Source organism: Rhinoderma darwinii, chromosome 4, assembly GCF_050947455.1.
Source record: "Rhinoderma darwinii isolate aRhiDar2 chromosome 4, aRhiDar2.hap1, whole genome shotgun sequence".
NCBI lineage: Eukaryota > Metazoa > Chordata > Amphibia > Anura > Rhinodermatidae > Rhinoderma > Rhinoderma darwinii.
In genome coordinates this window covers 131,941,185-131,965,871 of record NC_134690.1, presented here as the reverse complement: position 1 = coordinate 131,965,871, position 24,687 = coordinate 131,941,185, and the positions used below count along the sequence as shown (strand labels likewise).

The window sequence follows — 24,687 nt, the reverse complement described above, 5'->3', positions numbered from 1 at the left end:
GAGAGTTGTGGTCAATGATAACTACTCTGAATGGTCCCCGGTTATATGTGGTGTACCCCAGGGTTCTATTTATTTATGATATAGAGGATGGGATTAATAGCCCTATTTCTATTTTTGCAGATGACCCCTAGCTATGTAGTATTGTTCAGACTATAGAAGATGTTCATAAATTACAAGCTAATTTGGACACACTAAGTGTTTGTGCATCCACTTGGCAAATGTGGTTTAACCCCTTCCCGCACCTTGGCGTACATGCACGTCCAGGTGAGCAGTAACTTTGTGCACCTGGGCGTGCAGTTACGTCCGTGCTTTAACAGTTAACCTCCGCGCTCTGCCCTGCTCTCCCCGTTGCCAATCAGTGGTCCGTCGCCGCTGAAATCGGCAATTAACCCCTTCAATGCAGTGGTCGATTGCGATCGCCGCATTGAAGAGGTTTAGAGCAGATGGGCAGCCCCCCACATGCATCAGACAATGGCCTCCGGGCTGCCATTTACGGAAGCCTATGACGACCAGCCGGAGGCTGGTTCTCATAGGCTTCCTGTCAGAGTTACTGTCACGTCACAATGACAATTGGAATGCATTCCACTAAGTAGGTAGTGTAATGTGTTCTAGCAACAATCAGAGCTGCAAGTCTAAATGTCCCCTAGTGGGACAAGTCAAAAAAAGTAAAAAAAAAGATAATAAAAATGTTTTAAAAAAGTGTAAAAATAAAAGTTATAAGTTACATAAACAAACACTGCTTTTTTTCCTATAAGTCTTTTACTACAGGAAAAAAATGAACACGTTAAAAAAAGTACACATATTTGGTATCATCGCGTTTGTAACGACCCCAACTATAAAACTATAATATTATTTTTCCCGCATGGTGAACGCCGCAAAAAAATAAGTAAAAAAACAATGCAATAATCACTATTTTTTGGCCACCACTCCTCATAAAATATACAATAAAAAGTGATCAAAAAGTCGCATTGTACCCCAAAATGGTACCAATAAAAACTACAACCCGTCCCTCAAATAACAAGCCCTTACACAGCTTTTTTGACTGAAAAATAACAAAGTTATGGCTCTCAGAATATGGGGACACAAAAAATAAATTATTTTATAAATAAGTGATTTTATCGCGCAAACGCTACAAAACATAAAAAAAATATATACATATGGTATCGCCGTAATAGTATGCGACACTGGCCACACATCTGCAGATTATTATTTATTTGCCACATTATTATGCCCTGATGTTCTCCGCACAGGTTACATATGCCCCCACATTATAAACTGGAATACCAGCAAAACGCCAAAAAGAACTACTACCAAGATAAATCTGCGCTCCAAAAGCCAAATGCCACTCCCTCCCTATTGAGCCCTACAGCGTGCCAAAACAGCAGTTTATGCCCACAGATCTGGCATCGCCATACCCGGGAGAACCTGGTTAATATTTTATGAGGTATTTTTCTTCAGTGGCACAAACTGGGCACAACATATTGTGCACTAAAATGGCAGATCAGTGGAAAATTCTAATTTTCACTCTGCACCATCCACTGCACATTAACCTAACATAGCATGTCGTGGTGTGGGGGGGGGGGGTGATGTATGGAGCGGGCTTACGCGCTGAGCCCATGCCATACGCTGCAGGTGTCAGCTGTGTATTACAGCTGACACCCAGGACTAACGGACAGGAACAGCAGTCGCGCTTTTACAGGAGCCTGTAAAAATGACAATATACTACAATACATTAGTATTGCAGTGTATTGTACCAGTGATCTACTGATTGCTGGTTCAAGTCCCCTAGGAGAACTAATAAAATGTGTAAAAACAAAAGTAAATAGTTATTATTAGTGAAAAAAATGAAATAAATATTTTTAGTCCCAAAAAAAACCTTTTCACATTTTTTTCTCTAAAGTAATGTAAAAAAATTACAAAAATACACAAAATTGGTATCGCTGCATCCGTAAAAGTCAGAAATATTACAATATACCATTACTTAACTCACATAGTGAATGCCGTGAGAAATAAAGAAGGTAAAACTGCAAAATCGCTATTTCATGTAATAAAAAGTGCTCAAAAAGTTGTATGTACCAAAAAATTGTACCAATAAAAATTACCAGTTGTCCTGCAAAAAATAAGCCCTCACACCACTCTATTGTTGAAAAAATAAAAACGTTATGGCTCTTGGAAAGTGGGGAGGGAAAAATGAAAAAGGAAAAGCAAAAAATGGTTCAGTCCGGAAAGGGTTAATTACTTTCTAATGAAAAAACATTTATGACCACATGTGGGGTATTTCCGTACTCGGGAGAAATTGCTGTACAAATGTTGGGTGGCTTTTTCCTCCTTTATCCTTGGTGAAATTTAAAAAATGCAACATTTTAGTGGAAATAATGTTGATATTAATTTTCACTGCCTAATTCTGATAAATTATGCAAAAGACCTGTGGGGTTTAAATGCTTACTATACCCCTAGAGGGATTCCTTAAGTGGTGTAGTTTCCCAAATGGGGTCACTTTTAGGGGGTTTCCACTGTTTTGGCCTCTCAGGGGCTTTGCAAATGCGACATGACACCCAAAAACCATTTGAGCTCCAAAAGCCAAATAGCGCTCCTTCCCTTCTAAGCCCCACTGTGGGTCAAAACAGTAGTTTATTACCACATATGGCATATTTCCTTTAATCGGGAGAAATTGTTTTACAAGTATTGGGGTGCTTTTTCTCCTTTATCCTTTGTAAAAATTAAAAATAGCTATGTTTTTTCAGAAAAAAAGTTGATTTTTACCTTTAAAGACTAACTCCAATGAATTCAGCAAAACAACTGTGGGGTCAAAATGCTAACTTTACCTCTAGAAAAATTCCTTGTGGGGTGTAGTTTCCAAAATGGGGTCACTTTTGGGGGGTTTCCACTATTTTGGTTGCTCCAGTGCATTGCAAACGCGACACGGCACTGAAAACTATTCCAGCAAAATCAGAAATCCAAAATCCAAATGGTGCTCCTTCCCTTCTGAGTCTTGCTGTGGGTCCAAACAGCAGTACATTACCACATATAGGGTATTGCTATAATCGGGAGAAATTGCTTTACATATGTTAGGGTGTTTTTTCTCCTTTATTCATTGTAAAAATTAAAAATTTATACATTTTTTCAGAAAAAAAAAGTAGATTTTCCTCTTCACATACTAATTCAAATAAATTTAGCAAAAAAAACTGTGGGTTCAAAATGCTAACTATACCCCTAGATAAATTCCTTGAGAGGTGTCATTTCCAAAATGGGGTCATTTTTGGGGGTCTTTACTGTTTTGTCCCCACAAGACCTATTCAAACATGGCATGGTGCCTAAAATATATTCTAAAAAAAGGAGGCCCCAAAATCCACTCTGGTGCTCTTTTCCTTCTGAGGATGATGTTTCAGTCTATTAGCACACTAGGGCCACATGTCGGATATTTATAAAAACTGCAGAATCTGGGCAATACATATTGAGTTGCATTTCTCGGGTAATGCCTTCAGTGGTACAGAAAAAAATGTAATACAAATGAATTGGCAAAAAAAAATTACATTTGTACATTTGACCTCCACTTTGCTTTAATTCCTGTGAAAAGCCTAAAGGGTTAAAACACTTTCTGAATGCTGTTTTGAATACTTTGAGGGGTGCAATTTTCAATTCAAAATGGGTGGATTTATGGGGATTTTCTAATATATAAGGCCCTCAAAGCCACTTCAGAACTGAACTGGTCCCTGAAAACATAGCCTTTTGACATTTTCTTGAAAATATGAGAAATCGCTGCTAAAGTTCTAAGCTTTGTAACGTCCTAGAAAAATAAAAGAATGTTCAGAAAAGATGCAAACATAAAGTAGACATATGGAAAATGTGAAATAGTAACTATTTTGTGTGGTATTACTATCTGTTTTACAAACAGAAACATTTAAATTGATAAAAATGCTAATTTTTGAAAATTTTCTCCAAATCTTGGTGTTTTTTACAAATAATTATTGAATTTATCGACCACATTTTTTCACTAACATAAAGCAAAATGTCACAAGAAAACAATCTCAGCATCACTTTGATATATAAAAGCATTCCGAAGTAATTACCACATAAAGTGACACATGTCAGATTTGAAAAATTGGCTTCGTCCTGAAGGCCAAAGCAGGCTCAGTCCTGAAGGGGTTAATGTAGATAAATGTAAAGTTATGCATCTGGGTACCAACAATCTGCATGCATCATTTGTCCTACTGTTAGAGTCACTTGTTGAGAAGAATCTGGGTGTACTTGTAGATTATAGACTAAATAACAGCATGCAGTGTCAATCAGCTGCTTCTAAGGCCAGCAAGATATTGTTGTGTATTAAAAGAGTCATGGACAGGGATATAATATTACCACTTTACAAAGCATTAGTGAGGCCTCATCTAGAATATGCAGTTCAGTTCTGGGCTCCAGTTCATATAAAGGATGCCCTGGAGTTAGAAAAATTACAAAGAAGAGCAACGAAGCTAATAAGGGGCATGGAGAATCTAAGTTATGAGGAAAGATTAAAATAATGAAACCTATTTAGCCTTGAAAAGAGACGACTACGAGGGGACATAATTAACTTATACAAATATATGAATGGCACATACAAAAAATATAGTGAAATCCTGTTCCATGTAAAACCCCCCCAAAAAACAAGGGGGCACTCCCTCCTTCTGGAGAAAAAAAGGTTCAAACTGCAGAGACGACAAGCCTTCTTTACTGTGAGAACTGTGAATCTATGGAATAGCCTACCGCAGGAGCAGGTCACAGAAGGGACAGTAGATGGTTTTAAAAAAGGCTTAGATAATTTCCTAGAACGAAAAAACATCAATATGTCAATATGAAGAAATTTTTCCAATCTTTTTTCCCATCCCTTGGTTGAACTTGATGGACATGTGTCTTTTTTCAACCGTACTAACTATGTAACTATGTAACTAGGCCTGCACTAAGCCATGATACAGTGTCTCACCAAAGTTTTTGTTTACCAACTTTTATCCACATTACACAATTACATAGCAATGTGAATCTCAGGTAACCATAATAGCTACACAAAAAATATAACTTATTTTGTGTTGACATTAGTGATTTCACTTTTGTCTTGTGCCTCATTGTGAACAAACAGTTCAGTGGTGGAATATATTACTGCTATAGAAAGAAAACCACAAGTGAACCCTATATCCTATACTAGTCACTTTATGTAAATTTTAAATGGAAAAACTCACTAGAATGTTGTATATTCCTGTGAACTTGAATTATCATAAATTGCTATTTTCTAATGCATTTCCGTGTTTTATTATTAAATACATGCATTTTATTGCTACCCATATTGTTAACAGCCCTAATATGTGAATTAGTTATGTATAGGATAAACCTCCCAGATATTTGGATTTTCCTCTCAGTATTTAAAAGTAAAAGCCATAAAAGGTAATGTGTATTAATGTACCAATTATATTACGTAAATGACCTTATAGTTTATTTTAGAAAAGAGAGGGAATTAGGCTTATTTTTTAGAAAGTACTTCTATTTTGCTATCAAGAATGCTTTTAAACCAATGTAAGATGCAATTACTGCACTAAGGTATTGATCTGGAAAGCAAAGATTAGTTCTAATGAATTTCGTTGCTGGTATACAGTTAGACAGTAATGGTGCCATGTTGTACTTTACACAAGATTGAGCAGTCGGCTATGCAAGGCCTTGCACTGTTTGTCAGCCATGGCGTGTTTCCTAAGTTTAGCAAGCATTCCATGTCTCTAAGGATTTTCACTAGAGATGAACAGCTGGTGTACTTATCCTTGTAAATCACATGCTAGAAAGATCAGATTTACATGCGAGAACATTACTACTGATACTAAAAATAAACCTTTATCAAAGTTGATGGGATGTTGAGAGTCAAATGTCATATTATGAGCTGGAACTTGTCAAGAAATGCAGATTAACATATCCCATAGTCAATATGAAGTTCAATAGGCAGTGGGTCAACTTGTGAGCTCTACAACACTATGAAACTGAGCTAAACTCCACTACTCTGAGAAGTTTCTCTATAGCAACCCGATAGATGAGTAAAAATAGAGCATTAAAATGTTTGGAAAAAATAAAAAGTTAAACTAAGTGCTACCTCATTCTTATTCAATAGATCAACTGAATCCTAGCGGACAACCTCCCATGGGCAATAGAGAATGGTGTCACCTTTTAAACCTTAGGTTCCTGTGAGAGCTTCGCTGTAGTTAAGAAACTACATCTGCATTGTCGCTAAGATCTGCACCTACTCATAACGGATTGTGTAATATTAAAGAGGGCCTGTCACTTGCCCAAAAAACTTCTGCTGACATCTAATTCAAATTGCTGGCGCCTTACAGATTCTGGAGCTTTTTTTTTTTTTTTTGCCCCCACCGTTCTTGAGCCATTAGTTTTGGTGCCTAAAACTAATAAACAAATTAGGCCTTTTGATAAGCAAATGAGGCCTTTGACTGTCAAGTAAGCAGTTACCCCATGGCAAGTAAACAGTGTTATCTGCCCGCTTATATGCTTATCGGGCACCAAAACGAATGGCACCAATATCTCAGAAACGGTGGGGGCAAAAAAAAGTGCAGGAATCTGTGCAATCTAGCTGAGATATCAGGTGCTGTTTTTTGGGCAGGTGACAGGTCCTCTTTAAAGAGCAATTGGGGTGAGATTCTTCTTTAATGAGAGTGATAACTGAGAATCTTAAGATATATTTAGATGCAGCACATTTGTTGCACAAATTTCTGTGACTGTAAATCTGTTCCATACATCCAAATGGGGATCCAATTCAGATAGATGGAACAGTCGTGGAAATTTCTGCAACAAATTTGCTGTATGTTAATATACCCTTATCTGCAGGTGAAGTTGTTCCGTGTCTAGGAAAGAAGCATTGTCATCAGTACATGTTATGTGTTAAATCACCCACCACATTGCTGTCCACTGCCAGTTAGGTTGTAGAGAGAGGTGTAAATGGCACTTGGAACTCACAGAATTACAATGCTATGCTGCTGCTGATAAAAACGTTTGTATCTTCGACAGTATCTATGATTAGATGAAGGTGGAGCAATGAATTGAATTACTATTTTACTTTCACAGTTACAGTAGGAATTCATATTTATAATATAAGAGTATTCCTTTAATAATATACCATAAGAAATGTGCTAAATGGGGTTGTCTCTTGACAGATATTTATTGCATATCACTAGGATATGCCATCAATGTCCGATCAGTGGTAGTCCGCCCGCCTGTTACTAGAATGATGTGGCAGCGGCACTAGACCGGGAAAAAGCTTCTGGCGTATAAGTTAAATGTAGGCTGTGACAGATGCCTAACAGTGACAGCTATCCTTTTAAACTTTAATGGTATCTGTTAAACGGATACGTCATGAACTTAAATGGTATCCATTTAACGTATATGTAATAAATGGCTATTGAACGTATATGTAATAAATGGCTATTGAATGCTTGTGACGTATACGTAACATATGCATACAGTAGCATATGTCACCTATAGGCTCCTATGCTAAAAAAAGTATACATTTTTTAGCGGGATACGGCGGGATGGAGTAGCGTTGTCTACTACGCTATCCCATCCTTCAAAAAAAGGTATATTGACATACAGCAGCCAGGTGGAGGACAAGAGACACACTTTTGGAGCCCTTTGGACATGTTTAGCATGTTATACGCTAAATGTACAACACAAATGTGAGGTGAACAGGGCCTTAGTCTCCTGTCAGCTTTGCTTGTCTTTTTCCAGAGGCAGCATGGTTTTCCTTTGACTATAATTAATAGACCAAGTAGCCTACAGAAAAAGCAGAGCAAACAGTGAGACAAAGGGGCACAGTGCTTTCCTTGTGCTGCTGTAACTGCGTTCTAGTGATCTCTGGGGGTTCAGCAATTAGACTGCTGGTTGGACATTCTTGGCATATCCTAGCAATATGCCATCTATGTCTGTCAAGAAACAACCCCTTTAAGAGTCACAAGAACCGCTTGTCTTTCAGGAACTTTGCCTTGGCTAGCTTATATTGTATGAAAAAATAACTTTTTACAGTAACATGGATCTCATCAATGACCAACATGGTTTTCTCATGCTTCGCACAGAACTTGCTTAATAGTAAAACCTTCCTTTTATCTGCACCAGAATATAATGTTTGCTCTACTGAGTTTATTAACATCTTATGGGATATCTCTAGAAATACTTGTTGGATTTAAGACACAAGATTGCTGATAAAATATTAACTGCAAATCTCTATAAAATGACAGATAAACCAATTCATATTTTACCATGTTTCCAAAGTAGCAGGAGAGAATATTGGTCTAGGAGGTAATTGCCACTCAGAAGTTAAGAATATCACTTTTTACAAGATCTTATAACAAGTAACAGTGGCAGGGTACATTTCCTGTGAAAACTACCCCTGTTGTCATATTTGCCAACATGCTAATCGATGCCAAGTGTTTCTGAGTAGTCGACTTGTTTTTATTCTTTTATATTTGTACATTTTTTTTTCTTTAATTTAATTTCTTTAATTATTTAAAAGTGGAAGTCTGGTAGTGCAGATCTAATATAACTGCCAACACTTGATGTCTGCCAATCTTCCTGGCAATGCAAGCAACAAAGTGTCATTCAGTGCCAGGCACCACATTTTGTTCACACGGGATCATCTAGTGACAGAAACAGTAACAGCAATGTGAAACATACTGTTTTTCCATCACATTGTGATCATAAGCCTTTTCTGTAAATATGATATCATTTGGCCAGGTTTAGCTTCGTGTTTGCTTCCTTTTTCACATACTGATAGTTGCCAAACATGCCAGTTATATCTTCATCGAGACTCAGAAGGGCATGTTCTATTGTTCTCTCTAAAGGGTATGTCCAATTTTAACAAGTCCTTTTTATATGCCATACTGTAGACCAGGGGGCTCAAACTCAGCCGGGTAAATAGGCCGCACATAGAAAAAAATTTGAAGATGACGGGCCGCATTACTTTCAAATTTGATACAATACAAAATTATTGTTAATCAGTTAGTTATTTTAACTACTATAACAATGCTACATTACTATAATAATACTACATTACTATAAGAATACTACATTACTACAATAATACTACATTACTATAACAATGCTACATTACTATAATAATACTACATTACTATAAGAATACTACATTACTATAAGAATACTACATTACTATAACACTATATTACTATAATAATACTACATTACTATAAGAATACTACATTACTATAAGAATACTACATTACTATAACACTATATTACTATAATAATACTACATTACTATAAGAATACTACATTACTATAATAATACTACATTACTATAAGAATACTACATTACTATAATACTACATTACTATAAGAATACTACATTACTATAATACTACACTACTATAACAATACTACACTACTATAATAATACTACATTACTATACTACTACATTACTATAACACTACTATAACAATACTACATTACTATAACACTACATTACTATAACAACACTACATTACTATAACAATACTACATTACTACAACAATACTACATTACTATAAGAATACTACATTACGATAATAATACTACATTACTATAATACTACATTACTATAAGAATACTACATTAATATAATACTACATTACTATAAGAATACTACATTACTATAACACTACATTACTATAACAATACTACATTACTATAATACTACTACATTACTATAACAATACTACATTACTATAATACTACTACATTACTATACTAATACTACATTACTATACCACTACACTACTATAACAATACTACATTACTATAACACTACATTACTATAACAATACTACATTACTATAATACTACTACTTTACTATACTAATACTACATTACTATACCACTACACTACTATAACAATACTACATTACTATAACACTACATTACTATAACAATACTACATTACTATAATACTACTACATTACTATACTAATACTACATTACTATACCACTACACTACTATAACAATACTACATTACTACAACAATGCTACATTACTATAATAATACTATATTACTATAACAATATTACATTACTATAACAATACTACCTTACTATAATAATACTACAGATGTAGCCGTCTGTACGCATTAATTAAACAATTACAATGGCTAGATCTCTTATCTTGACTTTTTCAATGACTTTTCAATGGCTTTTGTTGTGTGATATCACGCTGCAGCAAGTTATCAGAATCAAGTTAAAGATGGCTACATCCGTACATTACTATAACAATACTACATTACTATAATAATAATAATAATACATTACTATAATGATACCGTTAGGTTTAAATTTACCTGAAATTTGGCAGCTTACTTCACGTGCTTATTTAATAATCCAGTTTCCAGTTTAAGTGTCGATAAATGCAGTCTGGCGGCTCAGTTGGCAGCATTTGGCAGTCACAAAAATTTCAAGATTGGGCAGCCCCTTCTTAGATAGTGCCACAATGCCCTCTGTAGATAATGCCGCAGTGCCCTCTGTAGGTATTGCCACAGTGCCCTCTGTAGATATTGCCACAGTGCCCTATGTAGATATTGCCACAGTGCCCTCTGTAGATATTGCCACAGTTCCCTCTGTAGATACTGCCAGAGTGCCCTCTGTAGATAATGCCACAGTGCTCTCTGTAGATAATGTCACAGTGCTCTCAGTAAATAGTACCACACCCCCTTGAAGATAAAGCCGCACCACTGTAGATAGCACTACCCCCCACCCCATGTAGATTGCGCCATTTGACTCCAGGAACGGAATCCCCGGCCAGAGCATAGGCAATTCCATATATTGACAGTGAAGTCAGGGGCTACTCCTGGAGTGGAATCCCCTGCCAGAGCGTCGGCAACTGGGATTCTGCTCCTGGAGTAGCCACTGACATCACTGTCCGTATATGGACAGGGACATCAAGGGCTTCCCCAGGCACAGAGCTTAAAGTAGCGTGTGCCAGGGGAGTCCTCGGCGAGTGGAGGAGCTCCCTCTGTGCCTCCGCTCCATACTAATGCTGAAGGAGGGAGCTGACGGTTCCTTGCTTCAGAATTGGGTTCAACTGTATCTGCAGCCTGAGGACGCAGATACAGTTGACAGCTTAACATAACCTCCAGCCGCGCGGGAGAGCCGGACACCCCTCAGAATCTGGGACTGTCCCGCTGAATCTGGGACAGTTAGAAGGTATGGGGAATGTAGCGCTATCTACAGGGGGGCGTGTGTGGGGCAATATCTACAGGGGGGTTGCACTATCTACAGGGGGCTGTGTGGCCATTGCTCACCTACCCCTAATGGACTGCACTCCCCCATGACATCATGAAGGAGTGCCAGCACATTCCTCCTTCGGCCTGCTTTCTCCTCTCCTGAGGGAGCAACGGTGCCCTGTGGGCCACAGATGACAGCATCAGGGGCCCCCGGGCAGCATGTTTGAAACCCCTGCTGTCGATCATATAGACGTCATAGAGCTCTTAGAAATAACAGCAACTACTTTAGCGGACTCAAAATGAGCATTTAGTACATAGGACCGGGAAATGGAAAGTAATTGGCCACATGCAGCTTCCCTCAGCAATTTTAGGAGGCTTTAGTTTTAGAAAGAGTTGTCAATTTGACACTGTTTTAAAACCTGATCTTTTTCTTTGTTCCTGATGTCAAAGTAGAAACTGGAGACATTTTGAATGCTTTAACTATTGCTTAATGCAGTGTCATCATAAATCATACCTAAGAGGTTAATATTTAAAAGCTACTTTGAGTTGTGAATCAGTGCATGCATAAAGCAATAAAAGCCATACGATGGACAAAATACAAAGTTTGCAAAGCCAAAGTATACAGTGATATTTTTGGAACTGTTACAGGAGGCAGGATAAAAGCTTTGATTTCATTATATTTCACAAAATTGTACTGGTAGTAAATATCAGATAAAGGTTTGTGTAGACCTCAGATGATACCTATTGAGCGTTAGACTATTCACTATAATACACATGTACATAAAAAGGGAGATTATATAGATAATATCAGTATATGTTTAAGGTCCTATTTGATGGAGCGCTTATCGTACAGATTTTAGTATAATCGGTTGAATGTGAGAGATAATCCCCACAAGTAATAGCTTAGGTTTCCGTCAATCGGCCACATCTGAGTGAAAGATTAATGTTTGTAACTGTCACACCCCCTCGTCTAATAAGAAATCTTCCAGTCATTAGCAGATGTGTTTTTTGTTGGTAGGTTGGTTTTGTTGCGAGCAACTATGGCAGTAACGACTCAACAACGAGAAACTTTAGCGATTGTAAAAGACCGTCTTTCGAATGCAAATGACTCACTAAATCATCGCTCGTCACTCGTTAGTTAAATAATATCTGCCCGTTTAATAGGACCCTTAGTTGGTATTATACAAAGGCATCTACAGTCTAGCTAAAAGCAAAGAGTTGGGTAAGTGGGTGAGTTAAAGAGGGTGGGAAAGAAAAAGTGCAGGTTGTTTTCCAAGAATATACATAAGCCCTAATATTAATTGATGGTTAAGAACATGAAGGGCATTATTAACATTAAAAAAAGTAATAGATGTCCTTGGTGTCTTAGCACAGTGGACCTCCTAAATATCTGTTTATGGAATAATCAAAATGTCTGCATAAGTAACAAAAAATATTAATTAAATACATTAAAAGAAAATTGTTATTTTATGTATTTTGTGTATTTTATTTTATCTCAAATGTTACAATTAGTAAAAATAGTAAAAATATTAATATACAACGTAAATAAACTTTAACACAGAATACAACAACCATATAGGTGTACCTTTGATTTTCAAGCAAAAGTGCCTTTTATGACAAATGTATACCAGAGTACTGTGAACACTGTATAACTCAAGCACGTGTGAAAAGTAGTGTAAGAAAAAACAATGCTACTACCCATATCACTGTCCTTATTATATACAGTATGCACACTACTTTGGCCACCAAAACTGAACTGCATGCCAATATTTGTGTAAGTAAAATAAATTATGATCCTTGATGATACTGCTGTATGAATGTATGCAGCCCTCAACTGACATGTTGTGCATTGATAACAATATATACAACTTTTATATTTGTTAAACAAAGTGAGGATGGAAGTTTTTAAAGAAAACATTTTTATTTTTTCTTTGCAGATGGGGAAGAAACGGAAATTTAGTTTTTTGGAGATGATTCTCATTGTACTGTTTATTATGATGACAATAATATCGGTAGTTTTTGTTGCACTTTTTGCAACAGGACAAACAGGACTCAAGTCAACACCAGCAGGTAAAAATAAAAAAAATACCTATATACAGTCTTATAACACAGCTGTTTTACAATTGATGCCATAAACAATCCTCCAAATTGTACAGTAATCATGAAGTAGGATAAGTCTGTGTTCTCTATTACCCCCAAACAAAACAAGATTAGATTTATCGAATATATTCATAGAATTTTTAGGTTTAACTTATTTGCATAATTATTTTTCCCAGATGTAGATTTACATGATAATTTTTAATCATCTCAGTTCCACTATGCTACGTTTGTGGTTTAAATAAGATAGTGAATCTCTCCCTGTTGTTTTTACTTTTTGATGTGATTAAGTTAATAAATTAGTAGCTCAGAGGATAGAACCCTTATCTCCTGATACACTTTGCTTCACAACTATAACCTTTTTTTAAATACATTTAAAGAAGCTTAGAATAAGCTACAAATCGAAATGTAATGTAATCATATTCTTTCTATTTATTTTTACATTTTTTTGCTTTTTAGAAGAATTACCACCGTTTGAAGCTAAATGTTCAGTTACACCTAACGTAGAAAGAATAGATTGTCTTCCAGATCAAGTAGCTTCTGAGGTGAGCATGCTCAAATATGGTTCAAGAACAAAGGCTATGTTCACATCAGCGTTGGAGGCTCTATTAGGGAACACCCCGACGGAAAACTTTTAAAGTCAATGGGTTCCGTTGGTTCCTTTAGTCCCTTGTTTTGCTCCTCTGACGGTTTATGCAATGCAAATCTTGATCAAAAAATGTTTTGATTCTGCTGAATTCAGGAGTTTGCATGGCGGTACATAGAGGCCTCTACCGTTCTGTAATATGGAGCTGTAGGGAGTGCATGTGTCGCCATATGATACTATGTCTGGTGCCATATAACAAGGGTTATTTCCCACAGAAGCAGTTTCCTTAAAGAGCATCTGTCATCAAAATGATGTTTTTGTATATTTTATACTAATCATTTTGGAATTATATAATACATACATTTTCTTCTGGCTGGATTATTTTTTGAAATTTACTGGCTACAACCCAGAGACTTATTCAGAGATAATCCCTCCTCTTAAACTCATTCACACCAGAATAAAAGTTCCTCAAATGGAAAACAAATACCACATTCAGATGTGGCGATTTTGTTGTGGAATTCTAGTGCATATACCATATGTCTTTAGTACTTCTGCTTTTCATTTTAAGGTTTAATAATTTACTTGTTTTTTATTACTTTGTCATCACAGGTAGCCTGCAAACAACGAGGCTGCTGCTGGAGCCCTTTTAATGAAACCAATGCCCCCTGGTGTTTCTTTTCAAACAGTCATGGATATGAAGTTATTGGTTCCGAGATAAAAACCCCAAAAGGTAAAAGTTAGAAACTTAAATATGTTTAAAAGTTCATGTCATTCCTTTTATTTATAAAGACCAAGACCTTCTTACTAGAGATTAGCTAATTGCCCGATATTAGTTTTGGGCAACAGCAGCAGTACAGCATGGAACATGATGGACAGGCAAACAGCGGCAGTGGAATCATTGGGCCGCAGACAAAAAGCTAGTCCCCACTTTCAGCAATGGCAGATCTATTCATTGGCATCAGGCGGAGGTGTGTGAAAATTCTCAGGGATCCATGCCTGATTAATTTTCACAGTTAAAATGTTTTCAACACTTATGGAGGACAATTTTTTCCCCTTCGGCGTGATGACTCCACCCATCACGCTAAATATCCTCTCTGACAGTACACTAGAGTGTGGACAAGACAGTACAAGAATGGCAAACTGGGCCACTTCCTGCCACCAGTTCAATCTGCTGACCCAGAAGTCCATGGGGTCAGCGCTCAGTATATCTGCTGGAGAAAGGGAACAGTTTAGCTATGACTCAACCTGGTTGTTCATGCGGTGCATATTTATATACTGGTGTGCGTTAGGTTGTCCCGGCAGATTAAAAAACTGTTCAATCTTGTTCAGCAAACTGTATCAACTGCTGATGGTGCTGCTTCTTCTGCTAATTGTTGTAGTGTTAACTCTGTCTGAAGCAGTGGAGCAGTGACCCAGCCGGGAGCGGGGAGGGGCCTTCTGGTCAGACATGCAACCGGCAGGTGTCTGCACAGCAAACGTTGCCTCAAGCTGGGTACAGAGCATATTCTGGTAATATAGCAATTTTGCCTCCCTTTCGGAAGCAGAAAAAAAATTCCCCCATTTTGCTTTCATAGCGAGGGTCTAAAAGCATGGCTATCGAGTAGTCCTCCCTTTCCGACTGCGCTATTGATTCCGTCGGAAAAACGGAAACCTTGCGGAATGGTGACGAACGGAAACCATTAGCAATGTTTCCGTCACCATTGATATCAATAATGACGGAAACGGAAGCTGTGGTTTCAGTTTGACTTTCCGTTTCGGAGTTCACCCGACGGAAGCCTCCGAAGGAACCCCAGAACAGAAAGCCAATGCTGATGTGAACAGGCCTTAAGACAGAAAAAGCCCTGTATGATTCACAAAAAGAGGACTGAAAGTTCACATGCGTGAGGCCCGGATCTCTGGTGAGGGTAAACACAATAGTTAAAAATAATATCTAGGAGTGATATAAGGAGTGAATATAAAAGGACTGAGGTGAAATACAGAGTATTTCACAATCTTAATATATATTTATATATATATATATATATATATATATATATATATATATATATATATATATAGGAGTGGACAGTGTTATAGCACCAAAACTGTTTGGTTTCTGAAGAGAAGTAATAGGATAGGAACCTTTGAAGTGTTATTATATTAAATATGTTTCTGAGAAGAAAATATACTATATATCACTGAAGTACATAATCTCTTTAAAATTAGTTATACGATAAGTTGGACATTGGAAAATGTATTATTATTGAAGAAATAAATACTAACTATTGTTATTCTGAGCCTGTCTTATTAAACAAAAAAAAAACTCTGCTCGGCTCACATTTGGCGCTGTGAGCAGTGTAAGACATGTCTTCCGAAGAGCTTACAGTCCCTTCTACAACACTTTCCCCTATACTAATGCCAATGGGGGCCGCTATTATGAGTGTACCAAAGTACGACGGTAAAAACATCCCTCCAATAGACCTCTGGACAGAGAGATTAAAGACAGTCGCCAGAATTTATCAAGTGCCTGAGGCTCATATGGCAGATTTAAAGAGGCTCTGTCACCAGATTTTCAAACCCCTATCTCCTATTGCAGCTGATCGGCGCTGCAATGTAGATAACAGTAACGTTTATTTATTTTTTTAAAACGTGCATTTTTGGCCAACTTATGACCATTTTTATATTTATGCAAATGAGCCTTTCTTAAGTACAACTGGGCGTGTTTAAAGTTATGTCCAACTGGGCGTTTATTGTGTGTGTACATCTGGGCGTTTTTACTTGTTTTACTAGCTGGGCGTTGTGAATGGAAGTGTATGATGCTGACGAATCAGCATCATCCACTTCTCTTCGTTACCACCCAGCTTCTGGCAGTTCACAGACACACAGCGTGTCCTCGCTCGTTCCTCCTGTGGGAGGAAGTGAGTGACGTCACAGCGTGATCTCGCGAGGACACGCTGTGTGTCTGTGCACTGCCAGAAGCTGGGTGGTAACGAAGAGAAGTGGATGATGCTGATTCGTCAGCATCATACACTTCCATTCACAACGCCCAGCTAGTAAAACAAGTAAAAACGCCCAGATGTACACACACAATACACGCCTAGTTGGACATAACTTTAAACACGCCCAGTTGTACTTAAGAAAGGCTAATTTGCATAAATATAAAAATGGTCATAACTTGGCCAAAAATGCTCGTTTTTGAAAAAAACACAAACGTTACTGTTATCTACATTGCAGCGCCAATCAGCTGCAATAGGAGATAGGGGTTTGAAAATCTGGTGACAGAGCCTCTTTAACATAAAATTTGTTGGAGGGTGATGCACAAAAATCTGTATTAGTATTGCCCACAGAACAGAGATCCTCACTAAAAGAAATATTAGAAAGACTAGAGACCATACATGGGGACTCCAAACCCGTAGCCGACCTTAAAAAGAATTTCTATGCACGTTGTCAACATGAGGGAAAAACAGTACAACAGTTTTCAGTAAATCTACAAGAATTATGGAAGAGATTGTGTCAAAAGGATCCAGATAGTCGCTTCATGACGCATGAAGCTGATAAAATGCTAAAAGACCAATTTATCTCTGGACTACGGAGCCGCTCCTTTAAAAGAGCCATAAAAAACTTTGTACGGGTGGAGAGTGACGTTTCCTTTGCTGATATAATCAAGGAAGCTATAGATATACAACGAGATGAGATGGATTCAGGCAGTATAGCTGTACAGGTTATAGTAAAAACAGAAACCAACAATACGAGTAAACTAGAACCAATAAATACTCAGTTAAATGACATATTCATAGATATGAAAGATTCAATAGTAAGAGAGTTGCGGGATGAAATGACACAACTTAGAGTGTCTGATGGGAGGGGAATGAGACGTCCCCAAGTGAGAATAAGCTTTGACATGGGTCTGAGACGCTGTTGGCAGTGTGGACAATCTTGCGAGACATTGTCAAACCTCTCAGTCTACCATCCCAGAACAAACACCGTTAAACTAGCTCCATCCGTGACTGCGGCCTGAGTCACGGGATATAAATTGGTGGACCCAATTTGCAGAAGTGAACCTATAGCAGGACGTTGCTCTATTATAACAGCCACCTTTAATGGAATTCCCATAGATTGTTTATTTAGATACTGGTTCGGAAATTCACAACAATCTCAAAGAAACTATATATCACTCAGTTCGGATAAACAGATAAGTTATAGAACCCATGGTTGAATCTCACAGCGGCCAACAATTTGCCGATTCCTGTGATAGGAGTCCTATGGATGGACATAGGAATTTTTGGCAGACTTTTTCCATGTAAAGCAGTGGTTGTGGTGGAGGAAGCTATTCGGCCTGGAATAGAGGTCTTACTCGGCATGAATTTGCTTCAGGACCTAAATGGGCAGCTTTTCCAAGAATTTGGAAATGTTTACTGGCAAGAAGTAAGTCCCAATCAAAGCACACAGCAGTCATTACAACAACTACAGATAATTTGTGAGCAAAAAATTCATTAGACCAGATAAAGGGTAGAGTAGGACTAGTCAAGGCTCCATGTAGGAGACCGATAAAGTTATTGGCACACCAAGAGATAACGTTGCCCTTAGTGATAGGGACTCACCACAAACTTCAAAAATCACTAGTTCTAGTAGAACCTATAACCCATAACAGTGCTACAGAGTCACGCTGTGCAGTAGACCGTACCCTATGTAAAGTAGAAAAAGGAACAGTCTCTGTCAGGTTAATGAACCCAAGTAAGGGCATGAGCAGACGTGGCGGAATTTTCTTTGGCATTCCGCTGCGGACAGTCCGCTGCGGAAATCCACAGCGTACACGTTTCTGCATTGCTTTCCACAGCTTTTTTGTGAGGTTCGTTTACACGTTGCGGAAAATTCCGCTGCGCAGCATAGGCTGCGGTGCGGAATTTGTTGTCCGCAGCATACACTGGCTGTTGCGGACGTGTAGCGGACTTGTTGCGAACTCATTGTGGAATTTCTCCATTGACTTCAATGGAGAGTCAAAATTACGCAATGAAGTCCGCAGATGTTATGTGTGCTGCGTAGCGTATTGGTTTTACAAACATGATAGTTCTTCATTCAGGCTGACCCTATGTATTTCTAAGTCTACAGCCAGACTGAGGAAGTCAATGGGGCTCCCGTAATTACGGGTGACTACGTGTGTGCACCCGTAATTACGGGAGCATTGCTAGGCGACATCAGTAAATAGTCACTGTCCAGGGTGCTGAAAGAGTTAAACGATCGGCAGTAACTGTTTCAGCACCCTGGACAGTGACTTCCGATCACAATATACATCAACCTGTAAAAAAAATAGAAGTTCCTACTTACCGAGAACTCCCTGCTTCTTCCTCCAGTCCGGCCTCCCGGGATGACGTTTCAGTCCAAGTGACGGCTGCAGCCAATCACAGGCTGCATCGGTCAGATGGACTGCCGCGTCATCCAGGGAGGTCAGGCTGGATGTCAAGAGAGGGATGCGTCACCAAGACAACGGCCGGGTAAGTATGATTTTCTTTTACTAGGGAAAGGGCTGTCCCTTCTCTCTATCCTGCACTGATAGAGAGAAGGGAAGTACTTTCACCTCAATACGCAACGGCTAGTCCGCATCAATTTCCTGCCCATTTTAGGCAGAGCCTCAACAGAATCTGCAACGCAGATTATGTGCGGCATTGATGCACACAGTGGCGGAAGAAATATGCCACGTCTGGTCATGCCCTAATGGTGAAATAATTAATCCTCCTAAAACTTTATTAGCAGAGGTACATGTTGTCCAGAGTGGAGATATTGAAGAAATGATCATCCCATTACCCACAACTGATGTAAAAACAGAAATAATGCCAGAACAAAAACAAGAATGTAACGAATTATAGCAACAATTACAATTAGAAAAGGCGGCACCCAACCCTGAATTAGAAGATAAACTAAAAATCTTGTTAGAAAGTCACTGCCAAATTTTTGCCAAACACGAAGAAGACTATGGATATACTGATGCCATTGAACACAGGATACACACTATCCCTATCCGAGAACGCTATAGAAACGTATCGCCTGCCTTAAATCAAGACGTGAAGCAACTTCTAAATTAAATTATACAGGGTAACGTGATTCAAGAAAGTAGTAGCCCATTGGCAGCTCCTATAGTATTGGTCAGAAAGAAAGATGAAAGTCTTCGATTTTGCATAGATTATAGAATGCTTAATACTTGCATCTATAGAGATGCATATCCACTACCCAGAGTGGAAGAATCGTTGACCGCTTCGAGAAAAGCTCAATATTTCACTACTTTAGATCTTCCTAGTGGAAATTGACAGGTGTCGCTGTTTAAATCAGACAAAGGAAAAAACTGCTTTCATTACAGCAATGGGCCTTTAACACTCCACTACTATTATGTCATGGTAACTGCATCTTTCGCGCTCCATGACATAATAGTATGTCATGGATGAAACACTGTGCTGTTCGCGACGGGCGCATTCATGAGCTGTGATAGCTGCTGTTTCCGACAGCAGACTATCACAGCTCAGTGTGCAGGGACCGATCACGGTGGTCCCCGACGATTAACCCCTTAGAAGCCGCGTTCAATAGCGATTGCGGCTTCTTAGGGGTTAAACCACCATCGACAGCCCGCTACATGATAGCGGGCGGCGATGGCTACTATGGAAACTGGAGTCCTAACAATGGACTCCGGCTATGCCATCTACGGAAGCCTCGTTACATAGTTTGTACGGTTGAAAAAAGACACATGTCCATCAAGTTCAACCAAGGGATGGGAAAGTTGGGTCCTGACAAAGTCAGCGAGTAGCTGACAGCTCTAATACACTGCACTACACATGTAGTGCAGTGTATTAGAATAGCGATCAGAGCCTCCTGCCCTCAAGTTTCCTAGTTGGACAAAATAAAAAAGTTAAAAAAAGTTGTGTAAAAATAAAAAAATAAAAGTTTTAAAGTAATAAAAGTAAAATCCCCCTTTTTCCCCTATCAGTACCTTATTATTAAAAAATAAATAAAATAAACAAATAAACTATACATAATTGGTATCACTGCGTCCGTAACGGTCTGAACTACAAAAGTATTTTGTTATCTATCCCGCGCGGTGAACGCCATAAAATAAAATAATAATAAACCATACCAGAATAACAATTTTTTGGTCACTTCACCTACCAAAAAATTTAATAAAAAGAAATAAAATAGTCGCATGTACTTAGAAATGGTACTGATTGACACTACAGTTTGTTATGCAAAAAATAAGCCTGCACACAGATTTTCTGATGAAAAAATAAAAAAGTTATGGCTCTTAGAATATGAAAAAACAAAAAGTAAATGATTTTTTATAAAAAGTATTGTATTGTGCAAATACCATGAGACATAAAAAAAGATAAACATATGGTATCGCTGTAATCGTATCGCCCCGCAGAATAAAGTGAATATGTCATTTATAGCGCACGGTGAACGCTGTAAAAAAAGGAATAAAAACAATAGTAGAATTGCTGTTTTTTTTAGTCACATGCCTCTTAAAAAATAGAATAAAAACTAATCAAAAAGTTGCATGCACCCCATGAAAACTACAGTGAATTGCTCAAGGGGTCTAGTCTCCAAAATGGGGTGATTTTTAAGGTGTTCCCCTTTACTGGTACCTCAGAAGCTCTGCAAATGCAACATGGCATCCAGAAACCAATCCAGCAAAATCTACTTGCCAAATAGTGCTCCTGCCTTTCTAAGCTCTGCCGTTTGTCCAACCAGGAATTTATGACCACACATGGGGTATTGCCGTAATCGGGAGAAATTTATTTACAAATGTTGGGGTGCTTTTTCTCCTTTATTCCTTGTCAAAATTATTTTGTTTTACCTTTTAGCGGAAAAATTTGATTTTCAATTGCACAGCCTAATTCCACAAAATGCAGCAAAAAACCTGTAGGGTCTAAATTCCCACTATACCCCTTGATAAGTTCCTTGAGGGGTGTAGTTTGCTAAATAGGGTCACTTTTTGAGGGTTTCCACTGTTTTGGCACCACAAGACCTCTTCAAACCGGATATGGTGCCCAATAAAAAGGAGGCCTCAAAATCCCCTAGGTGCTACTTTGCTTCGGAGGCCGGTGCTTTAGTCCATTACCACACTAGGGCCACATGTGAGATATTTAAAAAAAAAAACCTGCAAAATCTGGGCAATAAATATTGAGTTGTGTTTTTCTGGTAAAACTTTCTGTTTTACAGAAAAAAATGGTATAAAATGGATTTTCTGACAAAAAATTAAATTGGTAAATTTCACCTTCTCTACTTTTCTTTAAATTCATGTGAAACACCTAAAGAGTAAATAAACTTTATAAATTCTGTTTTGAATACTTTGAGGAGTCTAGTTTCTAAAATTGGGTATTTTATGGGGGTTTCTAATATATAGGTCCCTCAAAGTCACTTCAGAACAGAACTGGTACCTAAAAAAAGAGGCTTTTGAAATTTTATTCAAAATATGAGAAATTGCTGCTTAAGTTCTAAGCCGTTTAAAGTCCTAGAAAAATAAAAGAATGTTCAAAAAATGATGCCAACATATAGTAGACATATGGGAAATATGAACTAGTAACTATTTTGTGTGGTATAACCATCTGTCTTACAAGCAGATACATTTAAATTTAGAAAAATTTCATTTTTTCCAAATTTTCTCTAAATTTTGATATTTTTCACAAATAAACACTGAATATATCGACCAAATTTTACCACTAACATAAAGCCCAATGTCTTGCGAGAATATAATCTCAGAATCGCTTGGATAGGTATAAGTTGTAACTTAACTTAAGATATTCTGAAGTTATTACCAAATAAAGTGAAATACGTCAGATTTGAAAAATGGGCTCTGAGCCTTAAGGCCCAAACTAGGCTGCATCCTTAAGGGGTTAACAGGATGCCGTTTGGATTAAAGAATGCTCCAAGGACTTTTCAGAGACTCATCTTAACTTTGAATCTACTATGATTTATCTCGACAACATTATTGACATTATAGCGAAACATGTTGGGGGGGCTGACCGTCTTTTAACCCGTTAGTGACCGGCCCATCGTGTTTCTACGTCGGTCACTAACGGGCCTTATTCCGATGCCATAGACTTTTTACGTTGCGGCATCGGAATAAGTTTACAGAGCAGGGAGATGTCAGATCTCCCTGCTTTCAGCTGCTAGAGGCAGCTGAGGGCTGGGAGCGTCCCTGCTCTGCCGTGTGGGATCGATATTAGTATCGATCTCACACGTTTAACCCCTCAGATGCGGTGCTCAATAGCGAGCACCGCATCTGAGTGGTTTTGGAGAGAGGGAGGGAGCTCCCTCTCTCTCCCACCGACACCCGGCGATACGATCGCCGAGTGTCTGTGTCTCTAATGGCAGCCGGGGGTCTAATAAAGGCCCCCAGGCTGCCTGGAGTGAATGCCTGCTAGATCATGCCGGAGGCATGACCTAGCAGATGCCTGTCCGTGTTAAACGGACAGGCAGTAATACACTGCAATACAAAAGTATTGCAGTGTATTATAATAGCGATCGCAGAATCGCATATTATAGTCCCCTAATGGGACTAGTAAAAAAGTGAAAAAAAAGTTTAATAAAGTTAATTTTAAAAAAAATGTGAAAAAAATGAAAAACCCAGCTTTTCCCCTTACAAACTGCTTTACTATTAAAAAAACAAAATAAAGTTAAAAAGTTACACATATTTGGTATCGCCGCGTCCGTAACGACCCCGACTATAAATCTATTACATTATTTAACCCGCACGGTGAAAGCCGTAAAAAAAATAATAAAAAACTATGGAAAAATTGCTGTTTTCTGTGAATACTGACTTTAAAATAATGTAATAAAAAGTGATCAAAAAGTCGCATCTACTCCAAAATGGTACCAATAAAAACTACAAGTCGTCCCACAAAAAAAAAGCCCTCATACAACCGCATCGGCGAAAAAATAAAAACGTTACGGCTCTTCAAATATGGAGACAAAAACAAATCATTTCGAAAAAAAAGCGTTTTTACTGTGTAAAAGTAGTAAAACATACAAAAACTATACAAATTTGGTATTGTTGCAATCGTAACAACCCGCTGAATAAATTTATTGTGTTATTTATACCACACGGTAAACGGCGTAGATTTAGGACGCAAAAAAGTGTGGCGAAATTTCAGATTTTTTTCTATTCCCCCCCCAAAAAAAGTTAATAAAAGTTAATCAATAAATAATGTGTACCTCAAAATGGTGCTATTAAAAAATACAACTTGTCCTGCAAAAAACAAGACCTTATACAGCTATGTCGACACAAAAATAAGAAGGTTATAGCTCTTGGAAAGATGAAGTCAGTCTCAGAGACATAGACTCAGGTGCAGACTGATTACCTACGGGCGTATACACAGAAGTTGTGCCTGGCAGATCCTTTACACTTACTATTGAATACTAAAATCTAGGCATCTTGCTACTTACTGTCAGATTCACATTGGCTATATTAACAATGTGTGGTTCTCTTTTGTGGTTTTGAATAGTAATTAAAAAAAGTTACATTTTAAATTTCTTTAGAGGTGGTTGGGAAATAGGGTGTTTCTTGCCTTTTCACAAATTATGTATAGAAAGAACACTGGCTTAGGCTTCGTTCACATCTACGTCAGGTCTCCGTTGCGATCTTCCATCTGATTTTTCCGTCGGAATGGAGCCCTGAGTGACACAAACGGAAACCATAGGTTTCCGTTGCCATCACCATTGATTTCAATGGTGACGGATCCGGTGTCAATGGTTTCTGTTTGTCTCCGTTGCGCAAGGGTTCCGTCGCTCCGGCGGAATTAATACCGTAGTCAACTAC

At 38.0% G+C, this 24,687-nt stretch overlaps 1 protein-coding gene across 1 annotated transcript in view; it reads left to right on the top strand.

Moving 5' to 3' along the window:
* Positions 1–13,161: 13,161 nt before the first annotated feature.
* SI (sucrase-isomaltase) overlaps positions 13,162–24,687 on the top strand; it is a 210,546-nt gene continuing 199,020 nt past the window's right edge. Inside the window, 3 exon segments of the mRNA XM_075863657.1 lie at positions 13,162–13,294; positions 13,781–13,866; positions 14,517–14,637. Of these exon segments, the coding sequence (XP_075719772.1) occupies positions 13,162–13,294; positions 13,781–13,866; positions 14,517–14,637 (340 nt within the window).